Source organism: Eulemur rufifrons, chromosome 9, assembly GCF_041146395.1.
Source record: "Eulemur rufifrons isolate Redbay chromosome 9, OSU_ERuf_1, whole genome shotgun sequence".
In the NCBI taxonomy this organism is placed as follows: Eukaryota; Metazoa; Chordata; class Mammalia; order Primates; family Lemuridae; genus Eulemur; species Eulemur rufifrons.
The window spans coordinates 55714625-55726075 of NC_090991.1; the positions used below are offsets into that span (position 1 = coordinate 55714625).

General features: G+C 63.0%; 2 protein-coding genes across 3 annotated transcripts; both read right to left on the reverse strand.

Annotated features, from left to right (window-relative positions):
* Window positions 1–882: 882 nt before the first annotated feature.
* Window positions 883–2744, reverse strand: DCXR (dicarbonyl and L-xylulose reductase). The gene is made up of 8 exons (XM_069481821.1): window positions 2651–2744; window positions 2471–2568; window positions 1848–2002; window positions 1709–1751; window positions 1533–1632; window positions 1380–1444; window positions 1175–1292; window positions 883–1068 (listed from the first exon to the last, which is right to left on the reverse strand). Exons 1-8 carry the CDS (start codon window positions 2700–2702, stop codon window positions 965–967), a joined length of 735 nt encoding a protein of 244 aa, XP_069337922.1. The 5' UTR covers window positions 2703–2744; the 3' UTR covers window positions 883–964.
* Window positions 2745–4808: 2064 nt separating this feature from the next.
* On the reverse strand, window positions 4809–7950 carry LOC138391816 (carbonyl reductase [NADPH] 2-like). 2 transcript variants are annotated; one of them, XM_069481822.1, is made up of 8 exons: window positions 7858–7950; window positions 6012–6109; window positions 5751–5905; window positions 5626–5668; window positions 5447–5546; window positions 5277–5341; window positions 4987–5104; window positions 4809–4913 (listed from the first exon to the last, which is right to left on the reverse strand). In XM_069481822.1, exons 1-8 carry the CDS (start codon window positions 7940–7942, stop codon window positions 4810–4812), a joined length of 768 nt encoding a protein of 255 aa, XP_069337923.1. In that variant the 5' UTR covers window positions 7943–7950; the 3' UTR covers window position 4809. The 2 variants fall into 2 exon arrangements, with proteins under 2 accessions (XP_069337923.1, XP_069337924.1); XM_069481823.1 differs by lacking the exon at window positions 7858–7950 and adding an exon at window positions 6630–6732.
* Window positions 7951–11451: the final 3501 nt, after the last annotated feature.

Below are 11451 nucleotides of genomic sequence, written 5' to 3' on the forward strand. Positions count from 1 at the left end.
CCAAGGAAATTGGCAAATCCCACAAATTGGGGCCTGATTTATCGTTAATCATGTAGACTTCAGGTAACAGAAGTCAGGCTTGGTGAATTGTGCCTGTAATCCCAGCTACTGAGGAGGCTGAGGTGGAAGGATTGATTGTTTGAGCCCAGGAGTCTGAGACCAGCCTGGGCAACATAGTGAAACCCTGTTTCTAAGAAAATTTTTAAAAATGAGCTGGGCATGGTGGTGCACACCTGTAGTCCAGTTACTCCAGAGGCTGAGGTGGGAGGATTGCTTGAGCCCAGGAGTGTGAGACTACAGTGAGCTGTGATTGTGCCATGGCACTCCAGCCGGGGTGACAGAGTGAGAATAAAAAGATAAAATGCAGATTAAACTGAAGTGTTCTGTGTATGTGCTCGTTGCACTGCGAATAGCACAAAAAGTTGAGGAAATGTTTTTCCAGGACTCAAAAACTATTATCTGATGCAACAAAAAAGTTGCTTGGGTCATTGATAAAGTAGTGAAATTTAACCTACACCTTCCTCGTTTCACTTTTGTGTCACTCGTTACTTTCAAGGAAGATCACCCAATCTTCATGTCAGCACTGTACTCACAGGGGTGCTGGTTAAACACAATCACGCCACTGCTTCCACCCCAGAGGTCTCTAGACAAGGCCAAGATCATGCTTGGTCAAATTCACCACCCTACCTTTAGGAGCCCACCTTTTGGGAGGTCCTACCTGCAGCCACTGCCAGGGTGCCAGCCAGCCTGAAAAATCTCAGGTGTGGGAGCTGGGCCTGGCATGGCATGTGAATCTAATGGATCTCTGCCTGCCTGGGACCCATCCCACACCCAGCCCTGAGCCTTCCCAGCTGCCGGCAGCCCAGGAACCAGCACAAAGGCTGGGCAGGAGAATCAAGTTTATTGGAGGGATGGGGGGCAGGGGTGGGCTTAGCATGGGGCTGAGGTGTGTGTGGGAGGGGGCTCAGGTGGCCAGGAAGCCCCCATCCACAGGCACAGTGGAGCCCGTGGTCATGCTGCTTCGGTCACTCAGCAGGAAGAGGATGGCGTCCACCACGTTCTCCACCTCTGTGGGCAGGGTGGGGTCAGGGTGTAGTCGGAGGAGGCTGCCCTCCATCTTTCCCCTGCCCCTGGCCCCTGCACACGTGACTCCCGGCTGGGCTTCTCGACTCACCAGCAAACCTGCCAAGTGGGATGCGGTCCAGCATAGTCTTGGCCTTGTGGGGGTCACTCCAGTTGGCCTGGCCCATGGGCGTCATCACCACTGTGGGGTTCACTGCATTCACGCGGATCTGCACCGGGACCAGCAGAAGTCAAAAGGCGAGTGGGGCTCCTGGGGTGTGTGCCTGGGTGGTGGGAGGCACTCTAGCCCAGCTCACCTTGTGGGGCCCGAGCTCTAGGGCCATCACCTTGGTCAGCATGTCCAGGGCACCCTTAGTGGAACCTGTGAGGAGGAGCCCAAGCTGGCTGGGGGCTGGGCGCTGGGCGCTGGGGCTGGGGTGGGGCTTGGGGCACAGCTGGGGCTCACTCACAGTAGACACTGTGGTTAGTCACCGCCCGCTGGGAGGCCTGGCTGGAGACATTCACGATGGCCCCTGGGGCTCCCCGAGCTATTAAGCCTCTGGCCATGATCTGAAATTGCAGAGGGAGGGTGAGGCAGAACTGGCACCTCCCACCAGAGTTCCCCTCCTGCAGCAGGGCAGCTCACCTGGGACACTTGGATGACAGCCCGAAGATTAACGTCAAAGGACCTAGAGACAGAAGGGACAGACAGACCTTGGTCAGGGACTGGGGCTGCTGCAGGGGGTAGCCCCTCCCCTGGGGTTACTTCCCCCCATCTGGCTCACGTGTCACAGGCCTCCTTGGTGACCTCCAGGAAGGGCTGTAGCAGGGCCACACCGGCATTGTTTACCAGCAAGTCCACCGGACCCACACTGCTCAGCGCCTGCTCCGTGGCCTCCCAGTTGCCCAGGTCCACGCACACGGGCTCCACCCCCGGGCACTGTGTGTATTGGCATAGTCACCAGAGGTTCCGTGTCCAACAAGGGGCACAGCTGACCCTCTGCCACCTGAGGAACAGGGGCTGCGGCCAGGTGACCTTTCATCCAGACAAGGGGAGAGTTAGGCATCCCAGAGGGACTCGCAGCCCCGTGGCCATACCCAGGCCTGCGCGACCAGGAGCCTGGCCCCACCTCGGGCCAGTTCACTTCCTCCCTACGCCTGAGCCTCTGGCCAGGGCGCGCTCAGCAGCCATTTCTGCCTCTTTCCAAGCCCCGGGGCCTGGCAGCTCCGCCGGCCCCACGGCCCCACGGCCCCACGGCCCCACGCCGGCCGCGCGCCTGGGAGAGGCGCGGGGGGTGCCCACCCTTGTGGCCCGCGCCGGGCGGGCGAGAAGAGGCGGGCGGGGCGTGCGTCGGTCCCCGCCCCCCCACGTGCAGCCGCCCCGCAGAGCCGGAACCGCGGCGCCTACCTCGCGGACGAGGCTGTCCAGGTCGGCCTGGGTCCGGCTCACGGCCACCACCCGCGCGCCTGCCGCGTGCAGCGCCTGGACTGTGCTGCGCCCGATGCCTGCAGGAAGCACGGCTCAGTGCGGACGCCCCACCGCCGCCCGCCGGCCCGGCCCGGCATACCCCGCCTCCCGCCAGCCCACCTTTGCCCGCCCCGGTGACCAGCGCCCGGCGGCCCGCGAGCCCCAGATCCATGGCGGGGCCGTCTTCGCTCTGCGCGCTGGGGTCGCGGGACTTCGAACTCTGGGCTCGGGGGCGGGGCGCAGTGGGGCCAATCGCGGGCGGCTTCGGGGCCGGGGGCGGGGACATTCAAATACAGGCTCTTCGCCGGAGTGATTGGCCGCGAGGAGTGGGGGCGGGGGCTGCTGTCCCGGGGCGGGGTCTCTTAAACTAACCCCGCGGCGACCCCCCAGCGACCTCCAGCCGGCGCTGGCCAGCACTTTTCCCTGCCAAGACAGTTAGTTTCTAGGAAACAGACGTAGCAGCTAGTGTCAGGCGCGTGGCGACGCGTGACACGGAGGACGCGGTGCTGACACACCCCGCTTCCTTTCTGAGAAGTTTAGCGCTTCCGAAAAAGCCTCGCACGCCCCCACCCCAGGCTAGGTTCCGGGTCGTGCCGGCCGCCGAGAAGCCACGGAGCTGAAGGAGACGCCAGTGTCAACGGGGGTCGAGCTCCACGGCCACCAATTGAGCGCGAGCGCGGCCGCGCTGTCCTGAAGCTAAGCAGGCCCGGGCCTGGTCGGCGCTCGGATGGGAGACCGCCTGCCATAACCAGGCTGCGGGCTTCATGATAAAACTGAATTTAAAAAACATATTGAATAGGATAGGGCGAGGATTTGGGTCATCGCAGTACACGGCTGCCATGTCTGTTTAGATCCCCTCTGTGAGTCGCCCTTGTGCCCAGGACAGAGTACAAATCCCCTCACTCGTCCTGAGATCCTGGCCCTCCTCGGTGACCTCCAGGAGGGGCTGCGGCAGAGCCACACTAGGCCGGGCCTCCCGGCGGTCCAAGTCCACAAGCGGGCTCCATCCTTGGGTAGCGTGTGGTGAGGGGTTACAGTGTGTGTTGGGGGCTCCCTGGAGGTCCTGCTGGCTGGTCAGAAGGGCCCTCAGAATCTCCCAACCCTACCCGAAGCCCCGGGCCCCTCCCAACCTGGAGGGCACGAGCCCAGCCCCCGTCCTCTGCCCCCTTGCTCAGGGTGGGACCCTGTGCCCCCCGCTGCGGCCGACTGGCCATCTCAAGCCGGACCTTCTCCCACGCACAGCTGGACCCCGGCAGGGCCCGCAGGACCCTCTGGCCGCCCCGGGGCTGCAGGGCTGGCGCCCGGATTCAGGCCAGGGACGGTGCAGAAAGCAGCAGCCGCGAGCCCGCCCCCAGCTGGGGCCACCTCCTATGGGTGGTCTTGAGGGTGCAGGGGCGTGCACAGGTGGAGCTGGATTCCCGGGGCAGGAGAAACTAGATTTGGTGCAACACCCAGCCCCTCTCTCTCCGGGGCCCAAACTCTCGACCTCACCTTCCCTAAGGATGGCCTGGAAGGGGGGGTGCTGCAGGCTGCTGTCCCCTGCCCTCTGCCCTCTGCCGGCCGCCCAGGGCTGGTTGAGGGTTGAGGGTTGAGGGTGTGGAAATTGGAATCGCCTTGCAGAAGAGTCGCTGCCCTTTGGTCCCCAGGGGTGAGAGGTGGAATCGGGCTGGCCCTCCCCTTCACCCCGTCCCCAGGCTCACGGCTTGCGGGGCGGCTCAGAGGGAAGGGCCATTTATTGTTGCCAGAGCAGCGCAGCGGGGGCGGGGGGCGCTGAGTCTCAAGCGGCCGCGGGTGCGGGGCGTGATGGGAATGACGAGTCAGGATGGGGGCGGGGCAGAGGCGGGGCGGGGCCGTGGGCGCGCAGGGTCGTGAAAGGGGGCGTGGTCCAGCGGGGCCTTGGCTGGAGGCGGAACCGGGCTGGGCGGGCGGCGGACGGGCCCCCGGGGGTCGTGGAGGTGGAAGGGGGCGGGGCGGGTTTGGGCTGTGGACGGGGCCACAGGCGGGGTCGGAGTGGGTGCGGCTGTGGGCGTGGCGGGATGGGGCGGGGAGGGGCGGCCGGGGACGAGGGTGGGCGGGGCCGGGGGCGTAGCGTGGGGGCGGAGCCGGAGTTGGGGGACGAGGCGTGGGGTCTGTGGGGGTGGGGCCAGGGAGGGCCGCGGACGGGCCGTGGGCAGGGGCGAGGCGGGGGCGGGGCGTGGGCGTGGGCGGGCCGGGGGCGGAGAGTACACGGGGCGGGGGCGGGCCGTGAGGCGTGGGCGGGGCGCCGAGCCCTGCCCGCGTTAGGAGGCCAGGTATCCGGCGTCCACGAAGATGCTGGCGCCGCTGGTGGAGGCGCTGTGGTCGCTGAGCAGGAACAGGATGCTGTTGACCACGTCGTCCACCTCTGCGGGGGCGGCAGGCGGGTCAGGACTGCTCGGCCGGCCCCCCAGGCACGCGGCTCACCTGCTGCCCCTGACCTGCAAACTTCCTTAGCGGGTGGCGCTCCTTCAGCTTCCGGGAGACCTCGGGGTCGGACCAGACTTTTCGGGCCATGGCCGTCGGCACCACCGTGGGGTTCACGGAGTTCACCCGGATCTGAGGCCAGGGCGGGAGGTGTGGCCTCAGCCTGCGCACCAGGCCCTGACCCCTCTGCCTAGAGCGTGTGTTGTCCCCATGTCCCCATTCTCACCCCAACCCCCAGCCCTGCCCCCAGCACCCGGTTGTACCTCCTTAGGCCTGGTCCTCAGCCCCCAACTCCCAAGCCCACCTTGTGTGGCCCGAGTTCCATGGCCATGGCTTTGGTCAGCACGGTCATTGCGCCCTTGGTGGAGCCTGCGGGGGGGAGGGGGACAGCACTGAGGACCCCCTAGAGATTGAGCCCTGCTCCCAGGGGCTCCCCAGGGAACAGAGGTGTGCAGGCCGGGCAGAGGAACTCACTGTAGGTGACCAGGTTAGGGAAGGTGACCTGGGCGGCTATGCTGGAGACATTGACGATGGACCCAGGTGCTCTGCGGTTGATCATGCCCCGAACGACGATCTGAAAGCAAGAGCCAGGGCAGCTGTCCCCAACCACCCCCACCCGCCCCGTGCTGGCCCTTGCCCTCCCGCTGGCTCACCTGGGACACCTGGAACACAGAACGCAGATTCACGTTGAAGGACCTGGCAGGAGGGACAGACCATGGCAACCTTCACTGCCTGTCCCCAGCAGCCCTGCCCTAGCCTGACCGTTCTCCCTTCCCACCTGTCGAAGGCCTCCTTGGTGACTTCCAGGAAGGGCTGGCTCAGTGCCACAGCTGCGTTGTTCACCAGCAGGTCTACAGTGCCCACGCTGCCCAGCGCCTGCTCTGTGGCCTCCCAGTTGCCCAGGTCCACACACACAGGCTCTATCCCGGGGCACTGTGGAGACATTGGGCAGTGCCCTAAGGAGTGGTCCTGGCTGGCTCATGAGGCATCCCTGAGGGCATGGGGGCAGACCAGGCCACGGTGGGGCTGCACACCTCACCTCCTGGGAGAGGCTGACCAGGTCGTCACCGGTACGGCTCACAGCCACCACTCTGGCTCCTGAGGCATGCAAGGCCTTCACAGTTTCCCGCCCGATCCCTGCATGGGGGAGACTCGGTGGGTAGGTGGCCCAGCAGGTCTGCTCAAGGCTGGGGTCAGCGCACAGATGGGAGTGGGGGCTGCAGCCACTGCTGCCCAGGGAGAAGCAGGGGGAGAGAGGGCAGTGGCCCAGGAGTAGGTGGGGGCCCGGGTCAGAGGCCTCACTGATCAGCGTCAGGCCAAGGGGGGGCCCTAGAGGGCAGGTCTGAGGGAAGAGGCCCTGGCTGGAAACCCCTCTGTCCAGTCTGGGTCTGGGGGTCTCCCCAGGGCAAGGGGATCTTGTGTTGCCCAGGAAAGGGCTGGTGTCCTGTCCCAGTGGGGTTCCAGCCAGGTGGTGGGGAGTAGCTCAGGCCCAGGCTCAGGTTCAGGGATGGCAGGGGGAGGGCATCAGTTGCTTGTGGGGCCTGTCTGTGACAGGCCGGTGGGGACTCACGGGCACGGACCTCTGTGAGGGTCTGAGTCTTGCCACCTTGCTCTCCCAGGCAGCCCCTCCTGCACCCCCCACCCTGCTCAAACCTACCTTTCCCTGCCCCTGTCACCAGGGCCCGCAGGCCGCTGAAATTCAGCTGCATGGTGCTGACTGCCAGCCTCGTTCCGCAGTGAGAGGATGGAGGTTTTATATGCCAAGGTGGGTGGGCGGGGCAGGGCGGAACCCCATCCCGGATTTTAGAAAAGAAACAAAAACTAGTGTGTGTGCATGCATGTGTGTGTGTGTGTTGAGGGGGAATAAGCACTGCAGAAGTGGGGGTTCAGGGTAGTGGAATTGTTTTTCCATTTTTCTTGTGTGGACAGAAACATTACCCTGTAACAGTTTTTACTGGAAGAGGAAGCCTGGCCTCCCCGCCAGCTGGGGTGCAGGGTAGCTGTGCCCCTGGGGAATGGGAGTGGGGGCGGGTCGTACATGCTTGGTGTTGCTACCTCTCTGGTCATACTCCAGCACCTCCATCCAGGAGTTCAGGGCAAGCCATGTGACGCCCCCACCATGCAGGTGGCCCAGACTCCCAGGCCCTCTCACTTGCGGCCTGACAAGCAGGAAGACCCCCTGCTGCCTCTTCCTCTCGAAAGCTCAGCCCCTCACTTGGATCCAGGGCCGGACCCCACTCGAGACCCCAGGAAGAGGGCTGCCCAATTGTCCAGGGACTCCTGCTGCAAAACCCTCTCTGCCTCTCGGAGCCTTCCCGACTCCTGGTGGCCAGCGGGGCTTGTCCTCTTGAGGCCCTTGGAGGACACTGTCCTTGCCCTTGCGATGCACCCGTGAGTGGGAGGCCAGACACCCTCGCCCTGGGCAGGACGCAGGGAGCACTGGGGCTGGGGCCCTGGGACTCAGGGGAGGAGACTTGGGCGGGAAACTGAAAAATCAGTGACCCAACCCCCACACACAGGTGGGGCACGCAGCTCCTTTGGGTTCTCGTTTAAATATAAAGTGGCGCGGTGGCGCACACCTGTAACCTCAGAACTCTGGGAGGCTGAGGCGGGAGGATTGTCGCAGCCCAGGAGTTGGAAGCTGCAGTGAGCTGTGATGACACCACGGCACTCCAGCCTGGGCGGCAGAGCGGGACCCTGTCTTTAACAAAAACTAAACTACAGGTTTCTTCACAAAGATCCCTGGACAGAGTATACCTACTTCCATCCCTGTCCTTAACCCCAGGCCTGAGCCCTGGCAGCTGACCCCCAAGTGGCCTGGGGGTAGCAGGGGGAGTCTGACTTTAAGGGAAAGCCCTCGCCCACCCCCTGCCTGATTTACTTACAGCATTCCACTGAAGAGTGTTCCCCTAAACACTTGAAGTTCTGCACAGTCGAAGACGCAGCCCCAAAACATCTCCCCACCTCCATTGATCCACATCCCCCACGTTCAAAACACAAGAGAACAAACAAAAACACGTCAGTACCCCACCTCCTCCCACCAAGACTATCTTACGCTTCAGACAAATTTCTAAATGCTGAAGTTAATTTTATTTTATTTATTTATTTTTGAGACAGGCTCTTGCTCTTGTCACCCAGGCTGGAGTGCAGAGGAGCGATCATAGCTCCTGGCCTAAGCGAGCCTCCCACCTCGGCCTCCCAGAGTGCTGAGATTACAGGCATGGGCCACCATGTCTGGCTCTGTGTTGAATATCTTTTTCATTTTCTGTACCTTATGATGTTTTGACAGCTTAACAAAACGCTTTCCAGCTCTGGGGCCAGCCAGTTCTTAGAGACAGGAAGGACTCTGCAGGGAGGCTGCCTTTCGCGTGCAAACCAGCCGCTCCAGAGCCACGTGTCCTGTACCACCAGGCCACGAGGGCCACCCCTTTAGCACAGAGCCCCCTGGAATTGTGTGTCCTCCCTGCCTCGCTGCTGCTCTGGAAACCCCGGTGAAAGCTCTGGCCCAAGCTCTCCCTCTCGCCCGCTGCCACCTCCTGTCCAAAGCCTGGTGTCCCCTTGTCACCCTGTGTGGCTGTGTGTTGGTCATTTCTAGGGAAATTGAGGAGAATAAACTTTTTTTCTAATGTCACTGACTCCTCTGTGTCATTACTCAGTCATACTCTATAAATTAAATGCCGGGCCACCCCGGAGCGAGCCAGGGCCAACCGCCACCAGGGCTTCTGTGGGGGAGGTCAGGCGCCCACTCTAACCAGCCTGGGGTCTGCAGGCCGCCCTGGGCAGGGGCCTCTGGGGCACAGGCACACTGCACACGCGTGCACACGCAGGCACACTGCACACGCGTGCACACGCAGGCACACTGCACACGCGTGCACACGCAGGCACACTGCACACGCGTGCACACGCAGGCACACACTTGAGGGCTTCCCGCTGGGGTGAGGACGGTCTGAAGACCTGGGAGGCCGGGGCTGGGGCTGAGCAGGAGGGCTGGGAGCAGTGAACTGCTGTCCGTGTGGGAGAGTGTGCGCCGCTGTGTGACAGCACGTGCGGCCCCCACGCCCTTCCGAGGGGGCTGGGGCTGGACAGAGGTCCTTCCAGAAGCCTCTAAGCTTCCTTCTCAAATTCCTTCCTTAGAGGCCCCTGAAGAGGGGAAGTTTCATCTGCTTTTCCGTTTTCTCAGGGTGGGGAGAGCGCTAAGGCCTTGAAACCAGACCCTGGGGCGGCCTACGAGGGGCACCTGAGCCGTGGCGCGGGGCGGGCGTTCGGGGCTGCCCTCCTCTCTGCGCAGACTGCGAGCCCCTCCGCCCGCACCGCGGCTGCCTCTGCTGCGTGACCGTGACCGGCGCTCACCGGAGTTGCAGGCAGGCCCCCGCTCACCACTGCCCTGCTCAGCCCAGAGCCCCCACTTGTTCCAGACCCTTCCTCATCCCCCGTTAGCTGTCTGGTGACCACTGGGGCCCATTGGCTCTACTTCACTGAGAGCTGTTGACCTGCCTGTGTCCCTGGTTCCCTCTCCGTGAACTCTGGGCCTCCCTCTGCACCCCGTCCCTCCCGCCAGCTCCCACCGTGTCACCGCGTCTTCCTGTGGCTCTCCGGGTGAAGCTGAGGCTCGAGTCACTCGTGTTCCGCCCCCACACTCCAGCTCCTGTCCCTGGTGTGGCTCTTGCCCCAAACCTCCCTCATGTTCCCTCCCTCGCAGGAGACGGGCTCCTTGGAGGGCGGGGCTGTCCTGCCCGTCGTTTCCTAGCACTTGGCAAAGATGTGTTTGCAACACACGCCTGCCGGATGAGCAAACGAGTGACACATGCCCTAGAACAAGGGGAAACAGCCACCCTTGTGGCCACAAAGAACACAGGCCGTGACCCGACGTGACCTCACCTGACTGCACAGGGAGCTCGTGGTTGGGCAGGAGGGAGCAGACAGGTGCAGGTGCATGATTTGGGGTAGGGTAGGGGTAGGCGTAGGGGTAGGCGTAGGCATAGGGGTAGGGTTGTGTTAGGGGTAGGGGTAGAGTTAGGGGTGGGGGTAGGAGACTTCTGCCCCCGATCCTGGTCCAGGCCCAGATGGTAGAAGTGCTTTGTCACTGTCCTTAGGGCTGCTATCAAGACTCAGTGTTGATACTGAACCTTCACGACACGGGCGGTGAAGCCATGGAGTGGAGATGAGCAGTCGGGAACCCTGCGGCGCAGGTGGAGGGAGCACGAGGCTCCCTGGAGGCGGTGGCGGCAGGCGTGGCTGAGAGAAAGCACAGGGACGCGGGAAAGGACACAGCCTGTCCAGGTCACCACTGTGCACGCCTGCACAGGCACACGCAAACATGGACATCTGCCTTTGGGCACACCCGAGGGTAACACTCAGGCATGTGGACACACAGTCATAGGCACATAGTACACACATGTGGAACATGTGTACACATAGGGGTGCACATGCACACACGTGGGAAACAGGCACACAGGACACATACACGTGCATGCACATGTGGGCGCACATGGAGACACGTGGACACACGTGTGCACACCCACTCGAGGCACATGCAACCATGCAAGCAAGGGCAATGCATACACACACACGGGCAAACAAGACACGGACACATGTGTGCCCTCCTCTGCACCTGCACACCCAAGTGAACACACATGTATGTACACAGAGCACACACAGGTACACACACTTCAGGCCCACAGGGATGAAGAGAACCCTAGAAGTCAGCAGCGTCACCCCCGATGCTGGTGTTCACGAGGGTCCCGGCCAACAGCCGAGCCTGGCTGTAAACCTGCAGCTGGGCTCACGTGCTCCTGCAGGACAGCCCAAAGGGGACACGAGCCTGGCGCTCCCTGGAGCTGGGCACACCTGGCTGGATGTCGGGGGAGGGTAGCTGCAGCAGGTCAGCTGCAGGGGTGGGTCCCTGGGACACTGCGGCTCCCCTGGTTCCAGGGTGGCTTGTGGGTTCCTGGCTGAGCCGGTTTTGCACCTGGTGCCAGGAGCTGGGCTCAGGCCTGGAGCCTTTAAAAGTAACCGTAGGCTGGGACTGGGGACAGCCTCCCTGCTCTGGAGGGAGGCCAGGGGCCAACCCAAGGCCATATCTTATTTCTTCTGGACAAAAAGGGGATTAAGAAACCTTAGAACACCCAGCGCCATCTTCCACGGTAAGGTCCTTCTCGCCCTCATGACAGTCCCATGTGGCCAGGTCCCAGCAAGGGCCACTGCCCGGAGAGGTGACCAGATGGGGGCAGAGCCCTCTGGGATCCAGGTCTGCCTTCTGAGCCTCTGTGGCCCTGCAGGGAGTGGGATCCGGGGCTCAGGCTGCCCAGGAGCCCGAGGCGGTGGGGTGGGACCCAGTGCTAGGCCTTTCCTAGCACAAGCACCTTCTTGGAGGCAGATGTTCAAACGCATGGGCAGTACAGAGATTCCTGCAGGGCCTCCTCTGAGGGCCTTGGAGACAACAGGCTGTGTGCTGCCCGCATCAACACCCAGGCTGCAGA